At 38.7% G+C, this 19,387-nt stretch overlaps 9 protein-coding genes across 9 annotated transcripts; 3 read left to right on the forward strand and 6 right to left on the reverse strand.

Moving 5' to 3' along the window:
• Positions 1-245: 245 nt before the first annotated feature.
• ifa38 (ketoreductase involved in fatty acid elongation) lies at positions 246-1,393 on the forward strand (the record flags this gene model as incomplete). Its single annotated transcript, XM_056181562.1, has 3 exons — positions 246-258; positions 312-442; positions 500-1,393. The coding sequence occupies 3 exons, from the start codon at positions 246-248 to the stop codon at positions 1,391-1,393; spliced, it is 1,038 nt and encodes a 345-aa protein (XP_056038744.1).
• Positions 1,394-1,608: 215 nt separating this feature from the next.
• On the reverse strand, positions 1,609-2,259 carry rpl901 (60S ribosomal protein L9; the record flags this gene model as incomplete). The annotated part of the gene is made up of 1 exon (XM_056181563.1): positions 1,609-2,259. The coding sequence occupies one exon, from the start codon at positions 2,257-2,259 to the stop codon at positions 1,609-1,611; it is 651 nt and encodes a 216-aa protein (XP_056038746.1).
• A 245-nt stretch (positions 2,260-2,504) lies between these two features.
• Positions 2,505-3,743, reverse strand: mrp5 (mitochondrial ribosomal protein subunit S5; the record flags this gene model as incomplete). The annotated part of the gene is made up of 2 exons (XM_056181564.1): positions 2,505-2,722; positions 2,795-3,743. The coding sequence occupies 2 exons, from the start codon at positions 3,741-3,743 to the stop codon at positions 2,505-2,507; spliced, it is 1,167 nt and encodes a 388-aa protein (XP_056038745.1).
• A 989-nt stretch (positions 3,744-4,732) lies between these two features.
• On the forward strand, positions 4,733-5,587 carry SOMG_02774 (DNAJ domain protein DNAJB family; the record flags this gene model as incomplete). The annotated part of the gene is made up of 1 exon (XM_056181565.1): positions 4,733-5,587. The coding sequence occupies one exon, from the start codon at positions 4,733-4,735 to the stop codon at positions 5,585-5,587; it is 855 nt and encodes a 284-aa protein (XP_056038741.1).
• Positions 5,588-5,878: 291 nt separating this feature from the next.
• ymc1 (mitochondrial carrier, glutamate/glycine) lies at positions 5,879-6,894 on the reverse strand (the record flags this gene model as incomplete). The annotated part of the gene is made up of 2 exons (XM_056181566.1): positions 5,879-6,736; positions 6,868-6,894. The coding sequence occupies 2 exons, from the start codon at positions 6,892-6,894 to the stop codon at positions 5,879-5,881; spliced, it is 885 nt and encodes a 294-aa protein (XP_056038740.1).
• Positions 6,895-8,295: 1,401 nt separating this feature from the next.
• On the reverse strand, positions 8,296-10,554 carry erg7 (lanosterol synthase Erg7; the record flags this gene model as incomplete). The annotated part of the gene is made up of 3 exons (XM_056181567.1): positions 8,296-8,586; positions 8,632-9,249; positions 9,289-10,554. 3 exons carry the CDS (start codon positions 10,552-10,554, stop codon positions 8,296-8,298), a joined length of 2,175 nt encoding a protein of 724 aa, XP_056038743.1.
• Positions 10,555-11,362: 808 nt separating this feature from the next.
• On the reverse strand, positions 11,363-13,282 carry ssa1 (Hsp70 family heat shock protein Ssa1; the record flags this gene model as incomplete). Its single annotated transcript, XM_056181568.1, has 1 exon — positions 11,363-13,282. One exon carries the CDS (start codon positions 13,280-13,282, stop codon positions 11,363-11,365), a length of 1,920 nt encoding a protein of 639 aa, XP_056038742.1.
• Positions 13,283-14,948: 1,666 nt separating this feature from the next.
• On the forward strand, positions 14,949-15,874 carry upf3 (up-frameshift suppressor 3 family protein; the record flags this gene model as incomplete). Its single annotated transcript, XM_056181569.1, has 3 exons — positions 14,949-15,106; positions 15,172-15,278; positions 15,321-15,874. 3 exons carry the CDS (start codon positions 14,949-14,951, stop codon positions 15,872-15,874), a joined length of 819 nt encoding a protein of 272 aa, XP_056038749.1.
• Positions 15,875-16,306: 432 nt separating this feature from the next.
• On the reverse strand, positions 16,307-18,097 carry mac1 (plasma membrane anchored protein, claudin family, predicted membrane sensor Mac1; the record flags this gene model as incomplete). Its single annotated transcript, XM_056181570.1, has 1 exon — positions 16,307-18,097. One exon carries the CDS (start codon positions 18,095-18,097, stop codon positions 16,307-16,309), a length of 1,791 nt encoding a protein of 596 aa, XP_056038748.1.
• Positions 18,098-19,387: the final 1,290 nt, after the last annotated feature.

Genomic DNA, 19,387 nt, shown 5'->3' on the forward strand with positions numbered 1-19,387 from the left:
ATGTCAGTTTATGGTTACCCGAGTGAACATCATACTCTACTGTTTATTACCTTTGGAAAATGAAATATTTTCACCCTTGCATATTTACCTTCATCTGTCTTTACTATTCATTTAAAACTGTTGTTTTGTACCAAACTACTTCTTAACTTACCCAAAACGAATTTAGCGATCACGCTATAGATCTGTATACAGACTAGCTAAACTAAACGAGTGAACTCTGAGAATGCCAATAACAAAACTGCAATATGAATGTTGAAAGTAGGTCTTTTGAAAGCCTAAATATAGCAAAGCAAATACTAATCCGCTTTTAGACGTTGCTTCATCTTCCGGTTGCTCTACGGCAGTAACCGTTTTCTCCATTTTCGGAATTGTATATACCTTATTGAAAGCAAAATCAGTTGCTCAATTCCTCTACAACAATTATCTTGCTAAAGGAACAAAGGTAATTCATTGAACAAATCTATCAGCTATTGTTCGTATCACTAACTGATCTCATTAGCTTACTGTTTATGGTGCCAAGCATGGTTCTTGGGCAGTCGTTACTGGCGCTACCGATGGCATTGGAAAGGAATATGCTACTCAGCTGGCCACTTCGGGATTCAATATTGTTTTGATTAGCCGTACTCAAGAGAAGTTAAGTGCCTTGGCTCAGGAACTCGAAACAGTTGCTAAAATCCAAACCCGTACCATTGCTTTAGATTATACCAAAGCAAACAAGGATTCTTTTGAAAAAATAGCTGAACAATTAAAGGATTTGCCTATCACGATATTAATTAATAATGTCGGCCAATCCCACGTTATGCCAACCAGCTTTGAAGAAACAACTGAGATGGAGATGGACAATATCATGCATATCAATTGCTTCGGAACTCTTCATACTACAAAAGCCGTCCTTCCTATCATGATGGAACAACGTCGCAAAGACAAGAAGGGCCCTCGTTGTTTGATCTTAACCATGGGCTCATTCGCTGGTCTTATTCCTTCCCCTTACTTAAGTACATATGCCGGTTCCAAGGCTTTCTTATCCAATTGGTCTGCATCCATGGCTGAAGAAGTGAAATCCGAAGGTATTGACGTCTGGTGTTATAACTCTTATCTTGTTGTTTCATCCATGTCAAAAATCCGCCGCCCCAACATGACTACTCCTACTCCCAAAGCATTTGTACGTGAAGCTTTGGGCAGCATCAATGTCCAACGCGGTGGAAGCACTCCCTACATCAGCCAACCTTATCCTACTCATGCTATAATGAGCTGGTCTTTGGAGGAACTACTTGGGAATGTTAAATACTTTGTAGTAAACCAAGTTGCTGCAATGCATCTTGACATTCGCAAGCGTGCCCTAAAAAAGCAAGCTCGAATCCAACAATCGGTCTCTGCTCAGACTAGTACTTAATCATACAATGTTTTACACACATTCTTTCAATTTTACTTGACGTTTCCGATTAGAATATACATGTCGGTATACGCAAATATTAGTGACCCAATACTTTACAAACAATAACCTACTAAAAGATTTGTAACTTGATACTACCGTTGAATTTCTATATGCACAAATAATAATATCTTTTTAACAAGACACTTTAGCCAAACAAGTCGTATGTATTAAGTCTACTCAAGTTCGGAAATGTTACCACGCTCAGAAACGTAGATACCGTCCAAAAACTTACGAATATCCTTGTTGCGGACATTGCAAGCTTGCTTAATGTTGGCGGCGGATTGAGAGACGTTTTCCAAAGAGTTGCCCTCGATGATCAATTCATCCTTGACGTTAGCGGACATGGAAACGGTGACACCGGGCAAGCACTTGATGACACGAGTGATACGCTCACCCAAGAAGTTGCGGATCTCAACAACGGAACCGTTTTCGGACAAGTTGATGTTGATGGGAAAGTGTGCATAGACAAGACGCATCTTGTAGCGGAAACCTTGAGTAACACCAATCATCATGTTGTTAATGATAGAGTATACGGTACGAAGGCAAGCGTTGTGCAAACGAGCACCGTGCCAGACAATGAATTTGATAACATTGCCTTGCTTCTTCATTTCCAAGTCAATATGGCGCAAGCTCTTGCTAAGAGAGCCACGGGGACCGGTAACGGTGACATTACGGGCCTTAATGTCAACGGTAACACCCTTAGGGATTGGTAGAGTCTCGTCCTTGTAAATATCACGTCCCATCCTGCAAAGTAGTGTTGGTGGTGTCGTTCCCTTTTTCCAGTAGATAATTTCCGTTTCGAGTTTCCTGTGACTGTACTTCATATGTAGGGTAGGGTATACATTTTTTGGGCAACTCAATGCATTGTGTAAAAAAATCCTATTAGTATTATGGAATCAAATAATAAAGCGATCGTAAATTAATTATAACGAGTATTTTTTTAAGAATTGCAAAACATGTAAGCAACAAAATATATGAAAGGAAAGGGGAAGATGAGAAGATAAAATTAGAATAACAGAGACTCAAATATGACACATGGTAAAAAAGGATTTGGTCATACTTATAGAACTTAGCGGGAACCCTTATAATACTCACGTTGAACATCAACAATCTTATGACCGCGTTGTAAAGCAATATCTTCTGGAAGAGCTTGCTCATGTAAGGTTTCAAAGACTGCTTTAACAACATTCATACCATTTTTTGAGCCCATAATCTCACCGCTTAAGTCCTTAATACCTGCACACCGGCAAATTTCAAACAAAATAGCATTGCAACGCAAGCCGAAACCTAAAGAAGGGTTAGTGATTGCTCCTGTTGTAAAATGAAATTAAATTGACACTCAATGATGTTAATACTTACCGGCAGGACGTGATCGTAAAGTAAGGCGGACAGCGTGGAACTTTTTATGCAAGTTGCCATACACAGTGCGGTCTTCGTATCGTGGAATACATTTCATGCTCTTGACTGCACGAGCACAAGATTGTTTATAAGATAATGAATAGTTGGCAGCCTTTCCTTCACCATAACCTATGACTCCATTACGATTACCAACGACAGTCAAAACATAGATACTAGGAATTTTACCCTTGCGGGTTTGATTAACGACACGGCGAATAACCAAAGGAACAAAAACAAATGATTGTAGATAACTTTTTGGGACACCAGTAGTTTCCACCAAAAAATCAGTCATGGTAGCGCCCTGATTTGTTCCTCCATAACTGAAAGGAACGTGACTAAAGGGAGGTTCGGCGCGTAAAGCATCCACCGGAGGAGTATAATTTTTGAATTTTTCTTCATTAAACGCGTTATATTCGTCAAAATTTTGAAGACTGGAGATTTCATCCAAGGGACGAACATACTTGTCAAATGGAGAAAAATATTGCAAATGTAAGTTGGTTTGGCGTAAACCCTTGGCATTTTCTAATGCCTGCTTAGAAAGGGGGTGGTTTTTAATGTAATCTTCTTGTAAAGAAGCATCTTGCTGAAATTTTTTGACCATCTCTTCCCAAGGACTCTTCGTATCCCAAATTTCTTTGGAAACAATTTCAGGAGCTACTGGAGAGGATGCACGGTCAGCAGATTTAAAATCAGATGCACCTGACGGTTGCGAAGCGGCATTTGAATCGTCAGGTCCAGCAGAAGTGTCAGTATTCGACGATTCTTTGGCAGCAGCTTCCGAATTTTCTGAAGGAGATGCGTCTTTTGAAGAAATGTTTCTAAGCAATCCACTCGTATGGAAGGAAGAGCGTCCGAAACGATAGTTCAATCGCACGTTTGCCCGAAAAAAATGTAATATATGATTCGTCATTTTAAGTCGCTATTTATCCATACAAAACAAATGGATGCAGATTATAAGACAAAAAAACTTTTATGATTGTGTTAATTCAAGCAAATCAACTCATAAAATGGATGAATCCCAAACAAGATGTTTTAGTTTGCAACCTTTCTTCGGCGGAACAAATACTTCCCTTAACTTTATTTTTACGAATTCAAAATTATTGTTGCAAACAAATTGCCAAACGTTTAACTGGAAGACTCACCTTTAGCTTCCTCTCCTTGCGCGTTGTCTCTGTATAAACTCCCAAGACCATGCATTCTCTAGTTAAACCCTCGTTGGGATGCAGTGATGCGTATTATAAAGTATAACGTTGTAGATCGTTAACGCTGTTATATACTTAAAAGAAGGATGCGCGTAAACAGTAGAACACGTAAACAAACCAGCGTTTTTTATGTAAACTGAAAAAACAAGAAAAACAATCAGAAAGAGGATATTATAATTAATGAAATATAAATTCAATGAAAATTCATTCTGCTTTTGGTCTATATTTATGTGTTTTATTAATTTATTTCCTTAAATGGTTTCAAATGAGAAATTAACAAGCATTCCCCTAAACAAAACTTGCAAAAATTTTAAAAAAATGAAGCCTATTACTTATATTATCGTCCTCCTCGTCTGAATGTTTTGAAGTCAAGCATTGCTTCATTGCTCACTGTGGGCTATGCTAAGTAGTAAAAGCGCTTTCCTATTAACCACGAAAACCGTCTGCTTCTGCGAATACGTCGAAACTCTGTGGCATTGTTAAAAGTTATGAACAACTGGTTTTGCTTCTTTCCTAGATAAGTTATATCTAGCAGTGATTTTCACAATTCTGGCACCGAAGTAAATACCGTCATTGTCTAGATGCCAAGGAGACTACAAAGAGCTTATCTTTAATAACTTTCAGTTCTATAGCTAATAATTCTTTTAATTCACTTCTTTCCCTTACCAGCTTCGTATAATAAGCCAATGTTGCAGTCATGAAGTGCTTTATTTCTCAATTTGCCGCATGTGGGAAACTGAGCTGGTTTCAAAGAAGTGCTACTACATTTACGCCAAAAAATCTAAAGTCTTTGACTCCTTACGAAATAATGGAACTTCCAAGAACATGTACTCCAGCTGACATCAAGAGAAAATACATAGAACTGGTTAAGCTGCGTCACCCAGACAAGAGTAAAAGTGGATCCTCCGAGGATGCTGCTCTGAAAGCACTTGATGAAAAGAATCGGCAAGAATACTTTCGTCTATTGGTGGCTGCAAAGTCTTTGCTAACCGATCATCAACGGCGCCTTGAGTATGATCGCTTCGGATTTCATTGGAATCAATCTTCTGGCTCACAACCTTCTGCCAAACCATCTGCGAATCCTCGGTACCCTATGTATTCTCGTTACCGTCGTTCTTCTGGAATGGGAAGTTGGGAAGAATATTACTACAACTCTTTTGATTATGAACAAAATCATAAAGCAAAGGGTGATTACAGAAAAGAGGATGATGAGGGAATGATAGTTTTTGCGGCTATCCTTTCTTTTTTAATAATCTTTTCAGTGTACTCAAACTACAGAAATTCAAAATATTACCGAGAAGCTCGTGAAGCTCGTGCTGCTGCAATTGAACAATCAGAAGGCGATTTTGGTGCTTACAGTACCGGAATGTCTGACTTGAGCAAGGACGACCGTATATCACGATTTTTAATCATTCGTGATCAAAGCCTAAAGTCTGATTCTTCACCCTCTTCTTCGACTTCAAGACTTCCCTTACATACGTCTTCGCCGCCTACTGCTCCATCCTCTTCTTCTGAGTTGTCGTTGCCTGCACCTGCTTCTCCCCCCTCTTAATGCTTTTTTATTCTTCTGTTTCCTTTATGCATAATTTTTTGATTAATCGCAGCGTTCCTGTAACCACTGTCTCTTATTTTTTTTCCTTTCTCCCATGTTTATGCTCATGGCAACAATTTTTTTTAGCTACTCTTGAGAATGACTTCGTGTTTTATTTTAGATCTTGACCTAAAAGTCAAGAAAACAAATTGTATCAACAGCATATTCTAATCAATGAAAAAACTTATTATCCTATTCTACAAAAAAGGAGAGGAGGGAAAAAATATTAAAATAGTTAAATATGGGATTTCCTTAAAGATGACGGACACTTTGAGATACGGTTTCATAGACATAAAATGTGGCACCATTTACTGGAGCTGCACGTATTAAAACCGGAATAAAACCTCTATAGAATCCCATCATACCGGAGGTGGAATAGATTCCTTTAGCACATTGCCAGGCACTTTTATAGATAGCTTTTGATAGGAAGCCGTCAGTCTGTATTTTAGACTTGACAATGTCGAAAGGATAGGCAAATATCCACATTGAGTATCCACATGCTGCACCAAAAACGCATAATTTCCAACCTGGGATTTTAGAACGGTCCTTCAGTTGATGCTTTTCCATGCTACTCTTTATCAACGTTTCATAAGTCAGAAAATACACACCCGAACCATGAGCCTCACGAAGGGCAGTGGGATTAAACCCTTTCATAATTCCTTTCATTCCATATTGGGAAGATATTTTCTTGATACAATCCAATGGCCCACTGTACAACTTATTGGCGTCCGTCTGAATTTGAAGACGAATACGAATATGCTCGACAGGGCCTACTAAGAATGAGCTGGCCAACCCAGAAATCGCACCTGCAATGTAATATTGAGGCACAGACATGTGATTCCCATTACGACCAAAAAACCGTTTGATATACTCATATGTAGCAAATTGGACAGAGACACAAAATCCAATTCCTAAGAGGGGTGTAACACTACCTTTGTAAAGGGCTCCAATACCCTCATTTTTGGATATTTTTTTGACACAATCTAAAGCATTGTTGTACAATGGAGAACTGATGCTCTGAGACTGAAGACGAACTTTTACACAATCAAAAGGCTGACCGACTAAAACCTGTGCTACACCTCCACTTGCGCCAGCAAAGAAGTCTTTTGCCTAAATATTGTCGTTAGTACAAGAAACCCACGTTTTTGTGAACTTTAAGAAAAAAATTCTAGATCGTCAACTGAGTAGCAATTCACCTAGCTTCACTTATTTATTTATTTTTTTCAATATTCAGTACTTACCGACTGTGAAAATGCTCCTTCTGTCATCGCAGCAATAGCCCAAGATGGTATGGTTGTTGCAAATCGAAAAATAAGTTATTATTCCAATAACTGAGACGTTTACGTTCTTTGAGAGCAGAAAATTACAATTTAGTGAATGAGAACCTTTCAGAAAATTAATTGTCAATAAGTTTTATTTCAGTATCAAGATAATCGGAAGTTATCTTCCTGTCAAATTTTTTTGATGATTGTGTTCTTTAATGCTGTACGATTCATCGATTTCACTCAAAACCAGCAAACTTTTTATAATACTTTTTTTCTTTAATGGAAATATATGAATCAAACAGACATGGTTGATGAAATGTTTATATGGCGTTCGCTTGATTTTAAAAAACCAGGCGCGTTACTATACTACAATCAATAAGTTCAGAAATATGCATATATATCTTTATTCTTTATTTTATCCTCTAATTTAAATCAGTTCGGATTCAAGAACATAACTGCTTGTCCCAAGCTATCAGCACGTAGGATAAAAAATTGTACCTGACAATAATATGTGACATAGACGAAAAAATCGATGCTGGATATCAAAGTTATTAAATATATTTCATAGGATCAGTTGGCGAAGGTACAGCTGCGTTTAACATGAACAGAGGAAGGCTTAAGCATTCTACTGTCACCACTATAGTCAATGATAAGAGTATCGTAGGACAGCGTAGTAACGAATATTTTATATTCAACAGCTGGCAATATCCTATCTATTTGTTCATCAGATTTTCCTTGCAAATGTCTTACACGAATCCTAAGTCATGCTTCCCCCCCCCCCCAATAAACGCATGTATGAAACTTTTTAGGACTATATGAATCATTCAAAGCAATGAAGTATTTGCAAAGCGTATCGCATATGCATTCACATTACTTTATTAATCCCGTTTGTCCTATTTTCTCTTGTTATGTGGGTTGAAAGAGTATACTCCCTCTTAATAAGTAAATCACAAGGTAGTTAGTGTAGAATGATAATTAGTATGAGAGATAATCTTGCTTTTTAATGAGAATCTAGCAAGTTTCCCATGAAGCCTGACACAAACTTGACCAAAAGTTGAGAGCGCAACTTCGAAGCTAGTTTATTAATGATATTTTAAAAGAACATCACAATGCGACTCGTCTAATTTTACGATTAAGGAAATGCCCATATGTCTCAAGCAACTCTATCACTTGCTTTAACATGAGATATCGGCTCCCGATACCTGACATATTCACAATGCACACATAATTCCATGAGAACGAATGGAAGTAGTTTTATTGAAATTTCGGATCCCTTGTACTGATCATCAATTGCCTAAAGATCATCAATACAACTAGAAATGAAACAACGAAAATCATATAAATCTTGTCTGATCATATCGGTTTCTAAAGCCTTCACATTCAATCGAATAAAGAACGAGCGTATTAATATTCGGAAATGTAATTTCCATACTGTCGTGCAAACAACCCTAGAGCGTGAATAGAAAAATAAAATTTGTAGTTCGGGTAAGCAATAGCTACAGACTTGTTAAAAATTCCTTCAATTGATTTTTGTTTCCAGCTTCCATCGCCAGCTTGTGATTTCATGATGAATTGGATCCCTCTTTCAATTGGTTTTCTGTGTGGGTACTTGGCATGCATTAAAGCTAACAAAGCCCAACTGGTTTGCGTTACCAGACTAGAATCTGTTTCGGTGTAATATCCAGTGACACATGCCTAATATTGTTAATACCAGTCATAAAGCATTACTGCCCTGCTTACCATGTAGCTTTCACTCCAGCCTCCATCGGACCTCTGTTTAGATAAAAGAAACTCACAAGCCTTCCTTTGTATATCACAATTTTCAAAGCATCTACCAACCGTAGCTAAAGAATCGGTTGCAAACATTGCTGCATAAGTAAAACAAATAGCCCAACTGCCATACCAGCTGCCATCAGGTTGTTGAGAGTTAATTACAAATGATAATGCATCTTGAATTGTTTGCTCAATTTCTTCACGACGGTAAGAATCATCATAACGAGTAAACTCTCGCAAAGCAAGGACCACAGAAGTTGTACATTCAGGGTAGGAGTATTCAACCATGATCTTGCCAAAAACCTCAGCAGGATTCAAATGTTCCAACCATTCACCTGCTCTTACCGGTTCATAAGAAGCAAACCCAAAGTTTTTATTTTGCATAAGCAATAAAACATCAACTGCTTCCTTTAATCGAGAAAGGCTTACTGGTTTCTCAAATTCAGGGAGAGACTGTACGGTCAATACAGCGCGCAAAGCCTCTGAAGTTGTGTCTGAAACTGTGTAACCCTGTGTGATGTTGCTAAAAGGCCATGCACCTTTGCTATTGTGCCTGTACCCTTTTCCTGCATACTCATTTCGTATCTAAAAGGTCAGACAAAAAAGTGTTCGGAAATTACATACCTGTTGTCTATCCAAAAATTTTAAAGCATTAATCATATCTTTTCGATATATCTTTGATTCATACAACCTGGAATCAGCTAGCGCACTCAATGTAAAGGATGCCTCCCATACTTGAAGTCCGTTAGTCCCCCGCATTAGCATTCCCTCTGGTTGAACCCACATAAATTCATGCAAGCGCCGAATAATTTTTTGAAATGCTTTGCTACTTGGTCCTTCCTGATAGTAAACGCATAAAGTATTCATCGCCGCATTCACAGGACCCAAACAAGCATAATCTGTATTTTCGTTTTCAATTTGGATTAATTGGTATGCTTTCTTTGTGCCTAGCTTTCTCATCCATTGTGGGCGAAGAAACGTAAAATACTTATCCATTAGCCAGTTCAAAGAATTCAAAATCGTCGTATGTGGATGATACAAATCACTTTCACAAACAGTGTTTCTATGCTTGGAAAAATCGATTGACTTATAATCATCCACATATAGTTCTTCACGAAGTTCACGAATAAGGGTGTTGATAGGACAAGATAATTGCTCTCCATATAAATAACCCATTGGTAAATAAACTTGTCGAACGTGGCACCACCATTTTCCTGGGTGAATTGGAACCCAATCCGGTAAAAGCCATAGTTCAGGCGGAATTGGGTTCATACCTTTCCAGTCGTAACAGTTGAGCGTAGCTAACCAAAACTTCCCCCAATGCGGATTAGCAATAGCACCCCCAAGTTTATGTAAACAAGCCCGAGCTCTGACAGCAATGGGATGATCCCGCTTCATGCCTAGAATACGAAGTACGGTATAATTTAAGGATGTACCAAATACTGTAGATGCACCCTCCGTATGAATTCCCCAACCTCCGTCATCGTTTGTATGATTTACTAAGTACTGAGTTATTTCTTCTGGCCATCCCCTTGGAAAAGGAGTTTGTGTAATGTAAAACGAAAAGACAATACCCGGAAGTAGAAACATCGGCCCTTCATAAGGGCTAGCCCAGTGCCCGTCATTCAGTTGCAGACGTCGAAAAAATTCATACCCATGAACAGCACTTTCCAAAGGGGTCTTTGCTGGCTGGAATTTCGGGGCGTCTTCCAAATCCAGACCAAGAAAATACTTCTCTGCAAAGCTTAGAGGACGCGCTTTGGCTTCCTCTTCGTTACTGAGATATTCCCAACTTTCACCCGCATCTGGCCCAATATTTAACCGCCAAAGACGCTTGTCCAATTTGGGGATTGTTTTAGACCATTCGGGTCGAGTACGACAGGGTTCCATAGTTTCCTCCAACAAAGATTTGTGTATAGTAGGTAAATAGAATAATACTCGATAAACGAACGGAAGTGTTTCAAGTAGAAAGTAAGAAAAGAAATGCCAATTACGATAATAGCTGTCTCAATGCAAATTGAAAATATTGATACTTTATTGTTAATATATCTTGTGTTTCCATCAGTTTTATATAAAACAAACCTTTTTCCAGCACAGACTATATGGTTTTTGAGTGAATTGAATTTGCTACTAATGAAAGACAAATGGAAGGCTCCTCAAATAATAAGACTGGGTTTGAAGTGTTTATGCCAAAGCCTTTACTCGGCTTGCGTCAGAGGAACCTTCAAGTATTAAAGTACTGTTTTTTGTAATATTGTATTACTCAGTAAATTGTTATACAAACATAAACACAAAAGCAATGAACTTTTTGCTGGAATATCGGAAGTCAAAATATACAGAGTATTTCGCCGTGACACTTACCTATGCGATTTACAATAACCTGAAAACTATTACTCTATATCATCCAATTTAATCAATAAAAATTACTTGCTTGCACTTGCTGTTGATCAGTTACAACAATACAGACGAATCCTTTCAACGTTAAACTAAAAAGTTTTTCTAAAACAATATTATATTGATTAATTATTCATTAACTAAGAAAACATTCAAGTACTTTGTTGCATTATAAATATATTTTTCAAACACCAAATTAGACTGTTAAACCGTAAAAAAAAACATGCAAATTCATTATGCAGAGTCTCCATTTTCTATTAGGAAACGGCTCAAAACCCTTCATTTCTCATGCATCCTCCTGACTTTAGTCAACCTCTTCGACTTCGGGACCTTGCTCACCGCCAGGGGGGCCACCAGGTGCAGCACCTGGAGCGCCACCGGGGGCACCACCAGCTTGATAAACCTTGGCCATAATGGGGTTGGCAACACCTTCCAATTCCTTTTGCTTGGACTCGTATTCGTCCTTGGCAGCAGTAGTGTTGCTGTCGAGCCACTCAATGGTCTCCTTGACAGCCTTATCAATGGATTCCTTGTCAGAGGCCTCAACCTTGTCCTTCAAGTTGGGGTCATCCATGGAGTTACGCAAAGAGTAGGCATAGGATTCCAAGTGGTTCTTGGCTTGAATTCGAGAAGTTTCGGCTTCATCTTCAGCCTTGTACTTTTCGGCATCAGCAACCATGCGGTCGATTTCTTCCTTGGAGAGACGACCCTTGTCGTTGGTGATGGTAATCTTTTGAGTCTTACCAGTACCCTTCTCGAGGGCGGACACGTTCAAGATACCGTTGGCGTCAACATCGAAGGTGACTTCAATTTGAGGAACACCACGAGGAGCGGGTGGAATACCAGAGAGCTCAAACTTACCGAGCAAGTTGCAATCCTTGGTACGAGCACGCTCACCTTCGTAGACTTGAATCAAGACACCGGGTTGGTTGTCTGAGTAAGTAGAGAAGACTTCGGACTTCTTGGTAGGAATGGTAGTGTTACGCTTGATAAGAGCAGTCATGACACCACCAGCAGTTTCGATACCCATAGAAAGAGGGGCAACATCCAGCAATAATAAATCTTGGGTCTTTTCGGAAGTGTCACCAGTTAAGATGGCAGCTTGGACGGCGGCACCATAGGCAACAGCCTCATCAGGGTTGATAGACTTGCAAGGCTCCTTACCGTTGAAGAAGTCAGAAACAAGCTTTTGGATACGGGGGATACGAGTAGAACCACCAACCAATACAATTTCGTCAACAGAGGACTTGTCGACCTTTGCATCACGTAGGACCCTCTCGACAGGTTCCATGGTATTGCGGAAGAGGTCAGAGCATAATTCTTCAAAGCGAGCACGAGTGATGGAAGTGTAAAAGTCAATACCCTCATACATGGAGTCAATCTCAATGCTAGCTTGTGAAGAAGAAGAAAGAGTACGCTTAGCGCGCTCACAGGCAGTACGGAGACGACGGACAGAACGAGCATTACCACTAATATCCTTCTTGTTCTTACGTTTAAATTCTTGGATGAAGTGGTTGACTAAGCGAGAGTCAAAATCTTCACCACCCAAGTGAGTATCACCAGCAGTAGACTTGACTTCGAAAATACCTTCTTCAATGGTCAACAGGGAGACATCGAAGGTACCACCACCAAGATCGAAAATCAAAACGTTTGTTTCCTTTTGAGTGTTGCGGTCTAAACCGTAAGCAATAGCGGCAGCCGTTGGTTCGTTGATGATACGCAAAACATTCATACCAGCAATGGTACCAGCGTCTTTAGTAGCTTGACGTTGAGAATCGTTGAAGTAAGCAGGGACAGTTACGACAGCATCTGTGATTTTACTTCCCATGAAAGCTTCAGCAACTTCACGCATCTTTAGTAGTACCATAGAAGAGATTTCTTCAGGAGTAAAAGTCTTGGTTTCTCCTTTGAACTCCACTTGGAGCAATGGCTTGCCGTCCTTGTCGACGACCTTGAAAGGCCAATGTTTCATATCTGATTGAACGTCTGCATCAGCAAAGCGACGACCGATCAATCGCTTAGCGTCGAAGACGGTGTTGTGGGGATTCATGGCGACTTGATTCTTGGCAGCATCACCAATTAATCGTTCAGTATCTGTGAAGGCAACATAAGAAGGAGTGGTACGGTTACCTTGGTCATTGGCAATGATTTCGACACGATTGTTGGAGAAGTGTCCAACACAAGAATAGGTAGTACCCAAATCAATTCCGATAGATTTGCTCATATTCGTAAATAATGGTCGTTAAATATAATGACAATTCGTAAAAAGCGATCGTTAAAACAAAAAAATGCGAGTATAGGATTGATATTATATCAAATTAACAATGTGACAAATAAATTCAGACGCAGGAAGCGATGGAATTTGTATAATTCAGGTAATGTTCAAAATTGGCTCGTAGATTTTGTAAAACTCCAATTCTAGTTTAAGACAATGGTTGCTTGTAAAATGACACACAGTGTATTTATAGAGTATCTTTCGCTTCTGGAAGGTTCACAACCCTTGCCCTTTAGAGACTTCGAGAAGAGACTAGACATTAGCAGGAGTGGGAGGCGAACCAAATTGGGCAGTTCCTTCTACAGCATTAAAATGTAAACAATAGAACAAGAAAGAAAATACAAATAGAAAATGAGAGAAAAAACAAAGTTAGACAGAACCCGAAGTATGTTCAGATGAACTGAAACGAAGAATGTATTCTTTCATGTATCGCGAGATGATTCTGTCTCGTGTTTTGAATTTTTGAACAAGGATCCTTATTGAAAAGACGAAATTTGTGATACATATGACACATTCCTCCTTTCTATTTCAAAATACAACTTGTATGCTTCCCAAGCACTTTCCCTTTGTTTCCATAAATTTGGTTTTGTTTACAGCTAGATGACGAAACTTTTCATCATGATGTATGGAAATAAGGAAGGTAAAGAGAACGAAACAAGCAACAAGTTACCCCCTCTCAAGGCATTTTATGAAGCATTCTTTCACCCATTTTCTTCTGTTTGTTGATATACTGTAAAAGCTTTTGTTTTTCTACTTTTTCCTTCCCAATAAAATGGAATGACGTTTCTGCTTTTTGAACCCTTTAGCGAATTGTCACGATTTGCAAAATATGCGAATGAAGCCATTGACAGTATATAGTTTTGTTTGGTTGCAAGACATGAATTAATAAGCATTGAATAGGTTTAAATACAGATGTTCATCCATTTCTCGAGTTTGAATACAAGAAACGAAATATGGTGAGACAGTTGTCGTAGTAGAATGTCAATACAGCAACTCGAAAAAGTATGACTCACCTCCTATCCTTTGCGATTTTCTTTACTGAAAGGATACGAAATTTGATGCTTTCTAATTTCTTTTGAAATGCGCATGATTGTAACTGAGCAACTGGCATATATCTATTGACCCTTGGTACATTAGGTTCTTTGTGGATTCTTGCTCCAAATGACTATTCCAACTCTGTAAGACAGCTCACATGAAACTTAAAGGCGCCCTCTTTTCCTTCCGTTCTTTATTCCCATAAGTCCATATGTCTCGAAGAATATTGTTTGCTATTCCCAAGGTACGAAATTCCTTTTGCCCTTTGCTAGTACGTTTGATAAGTGTAAAACCAATAAAAAGCATTCTCCTCAATCGTATTCATTTTTATATCATGATCCAGTTGTTTCTCTAATACATTTGTTATGTACTAGTACAATGACAAAAGGTTCACTTGTTCAAATCGTTGCTGCCAACATACCATTTTTTGAAACAAAAGCTTCACCCATTTTCATAGAAAAAAAATACTTTTAGGTGTTATTTTCAGCTGCTATAGGACGAAATGCGCTAGTATTCCTTTGGTTGTTTTCAGTTATCTTTCATCAATCCTCTTCACTTACAGCGCAAATTCTAATTTCACATGGTTCCTCCTACATCTGCAAAAACACGATTACCATGCAAGCTACTCGTTCATAATCTCCCAGATACACTTCCAGAAGAAATTTTCTTAAAGTCCATAGCGTCGTTTCATCCTTTTATAAACTGGCACCGGTATCATCAGGGAAAAAGACAAAATCCGTAAGTGAACTCCACAGTCTTTTCCTTAATTCTTGTATAATTAATCGTTTTTCTTTTTTTACTAGACCTCAACCTAATATTCCTTCTTTCGCATATCTAAAATTCCGATCGGAATCTCACGTTCATGACTTTTTTCGCTTCTATCAAGGACATGTTTTTGTTGACAAAGATGGTAAAAACACATTATTTTTAGTTCTTCTTATTAATTTACCAGAACATGTCTATCGTGCTTTGCTACTAGTTGCTCCTTTTCAAAAAGTTCCACCTGTTAAATTGAAGCCCGACTCTTTAAATGGAACCATCGAAGATGATCCCGTTTTTAAAACTTTTGTGGATAAGTGGAATGAGAGTTTGATACCTCCTCCACCTCCTTCGCCTTCTCATTATACGCAAAATACTTCGACTCCGTTGCTTCATTATTTAGCAGAAAAACGTGGGACCACTGGTACATCTCCGAAACCCAGTAAGTCTAAGAAGGAAAAAAAGCAAAGGTCTAAAAAAAGTAAGCTAGCATCTTCTTCCTCAAAGCAAGCTACTCCCTCAGATCATTCTACGGGCCAGAATCCTTCGCAGTCTTTGGAGGCAAAAGAGCCTGTGAAGCAAGACTCAGTTCCCTCAAAACCTAAGAGCAAAAAGAAGGCGAAACCAAGAAAATCTACAAAAGTTGCCTCGTCTACGAGTACAACAGATTCAACACCTAAACCAGATGAAAGTGCTAAAGCAGTACCCAAAAAAATATCACCCAAAAAAAAAGAAGCTTCAAAATAAACCGGAAGAGGAATAGATCCTTCCGCAATAAGCTTTTTTTTCTTTTCTATTTTTCAGTTGTTTTATGTTCAACTTGTTTCCGCCGTTGTTATTTATACTATATATATAAAATTTATGAACTGTTCCATCCAGTGCACATTTCACATGTACCATTAAATTAAAACAATACTCTTCAAATTCATGTTTTTTGTGGAATAAATACATTAAGCAAAGAAGGGCTATATACCCTTTATATGATCTATACAAGTATCTCTAGTAAATTAAGTTACACATAAAGGGAACCAGCCGTTCCTAACGATTGGTGACCATTATGAAAATGTATCACAAAAAAAAAAGACAACAAATAGAAAATCTTCTATTTGAAACAGCTATAGCTTTGAAAACACTTTTCAAATTACTGAGAAGGGTTATTATTAGGCATTCAAACATTACTTAGCGAATCATACGACTCACACCATCACTACGGCGATTGTTACGTCCACCTCGAACTGGAAGTTCAAAATCAGCGTTGCCGGATAACTGATCTAGAGTACTCGAAACTGGAGCCAAATTAGCAGGGTTCCGCATCTCCGCTTTACTCATATGTGGATGCATTGATGGACCAGAAAACGCAGACCCAAGACTAACTTGTGAAAGATTCGGAGATCTCTCCATTGTATTCCTAGCAGGTTTCTGAACAGATCGCTTCTCAAATGCACGAGGGACACCGGTAGTGCTAGCAGAAGGAATGCTAGACAAGTCATTAAACGAACCATTCATGGACGCAGGTTTTCTGCTGCGCTGAGCATTTGGCTGTATGGGTTCAGATTGTGGATTTGTGGTCAACTTTTCTCTAGATAAATTCTTAACAGATTTCGTTACATTTCCGGATGTTGCGAGTTTCCGATTATTCCTGTTTCCAGGATGAGAATCCTGTTTATCAATTGGAAAATCAGGTACGTGTGTTTGTTGTTTCGCTTTCGCTTCTGTAGGAAGTTTGGTATCCTTGGTATCTGAAACAGGAATTGGATTGTTATTGACCTGAGGGGCAAATGGCCGAGTAACTCTTTGAGAGAAGGGATGTTCGTTAACCGGAGGAGAAGGCTGACCTTGAGTAGGTTCGGATTCAGCTAATCTTAAATTAGGATTGACATCAAAGAACGAAGAATACGTGTCATCACTGCTGGTGGGACTAGAGTCAGACTTGGAGAATGGATCCGAACTAAGAAGAGGATTGTTGTCTTGCTTATTTGTGTTTACAGGTGGGAAACCGGGAGCTCTACCAGTTTTATGAGGAGAGTAATTCCTGTGTCCTTGCTCATGGGTTTGAGATCTTGCAAAGTTATTATTAGAATTTGGGGATGCAAACTTCGCGTAAGGGTTATCGTCATGACTAGAAGTCTTCAAAAGATTATCATGAGGAAGTGAGTTACCAGAGCGAGTGCGAATGGGGGTATTTGAGGAGAAGTTATTCTCGTGGACACTAGGAGACAAACGTTCCTTGAATGGAAAGTCACCTTGATCGGAATCGGAAGGAGGGCCCAATTCGGACGCCGACGTCAAAGCATCATTGAATTTCGGAAGTGTAGCGGGAACGTTAGTAAGCTTGTCATCCATTGTAAGGGGATAATTATCCTTCTCTCTATAAGCAGAGAAGCTATCCACGGTGTCACTAGAAGTTTCCTCACTTTTCTTGTGCGTATGCATACGAGAAATGGAAACACTACGAAAGCAAAGGCTCAAAATTGCAAGCAAATCGCTTCCGACTGCACCGGCAACAACATAAGATTGCCAAGTATTGTGGGGTAAAAACAGGGTAAGCTCAACACCCAGGGCACAGCAAGTAACCAAGGCAGTGAGAAAGACAAACAAAATGTTGAAAATATTCAAAGCCTGTTTTACGACGAAAAAGGAAAGAAAGACGAGACAGGCACTAAGAAAAGACATACCAGTGCCGATGATATGGGTAATAAGAACCTTGGAAAGGACATAGCGCTTGTCACCCTTGTAGTAAAATTCTTGAACCAAAGAATCGACGGAGTAGCCGAAGCTTGTATGGGAGCAAATTCGGCCATTGTCTGAGCAAACACCAAAAATACCCAACAAGTCTTTGTTCACCTTTGCCAGCATCATCTTGGAGGATAATTTGGAGGTAGCAGGTACAGAAACACTGCCAATAAGTAATAAAGCAGTAGAAATCAGAAGAAAAAGAATCGTAAGAAAAGCGAGAAGACCACGAACCATGATGAAAGAATTAAGGTACGGTAATTGAGGATAGAAAGAAGGGGCAGTGATGAGATGTCAAAAATCAAAAGAAAGCTTTTTCTTGACTAAAGAGAGTGTACCTTTTTTTATGGGATGGGAATCTAAAGACACAATAAATTTCCATCAACAAGAATATGCGTATTGAGCAATGAAGAGATAAGCTTCCAAATTAAGTAAAATACGGTCGAAGAGAATCTATACTTTCATGAATAAAGAACCGAATATATTACCAAAAGCAGTAGGATATAAAACACGACAAATTACAATATTAGATAAATGTTCAATGAAAACCGCGTTCCCGAGTATACAAAACTAGATTACTCTATTATCCTTGGCAAATCCTGCAACAAATACTAGTTCAAATGAAATAATAATAAAAAATAAAATAAAGGATCGACTTTAAAGAAGTAAAACTGTAAAATATGCCGCCGAAAGGTGTTGGAGGAGGGTAGATGGTGAGAGTAAATAAACTACTTAATAGCATTTTAGGGTAGGTTTGATCTAAGCCACTGATAAACAACAACCTCGCCAAGCACGACCATTGTTTATATTATGACGGTCAATGTAAATAAATAAACAAAGGAGCGTCAAGATGATACAGGCTTTTACCCACAAGGGACCCCACTGTGTAATATAGACGATTTGGGGTTGGCAAATGATACCAAAAGAATAGGTAGACTATGTTACATATGGAAAACAGTATTGGCAGTGTTACTTTTGAGGAAAACAAATGCAACTAAAAATCTGATCGTGAAAATATGTGAAAATTCGCATTTATATGACAGAGATGAGACATAAACGAAGAACAAACCGTAGGCCTGTTTTGACGAACCGGATTCAAGTAAAAGTTAGCAGAAGCGACTTTTTTCAAAGAGTCATTTTCGTGGGAGGAATATGATAAATGACATGACAAACCAAGTAGGGAAAAGGGTGCTTCGTTTCTTATATAGTTTGAACGAAAAGACAGTTTTGATCATTAAAGATGGTCTTCTTTCTTAAAACCATTTCGATTTGTCCCGTTGTTTCATTAAACTTGTACCTATACCATATAATACCATACCATATATGATCATGAATTCGAACGATTTCGACGTACGTCACGCACAGTTCTGAGAAAAGAATTATGGATGATGACTTAATAACTTCCTCCAAGCGCCTTTATTTTTTTCTTTTTTCTTTTTTGTTGAAAATTAAGGGAAAGGTCTCTTTGATTCATTCTCAAAGTGAATACAGAACCAACGCTGTTTGTCGACGGTTCATCTTTCTGTT

This window comes from Schizosaccharomyces osmophilus, chromosome 2, assembly GCF_027921745.1.
Source record: "Schizosaccharomyces osmophilus chromosome 2, complete sequence".
NCBI classification, from domain to species: Eukaryota; Fungi; Ascomycota; class Schizosaccharomycetes; order Schizosaccharomycetales; family Schizosaccharomycetaceae; genus Schizosaccharomyces; species Schizosaccharomyces osmophilus.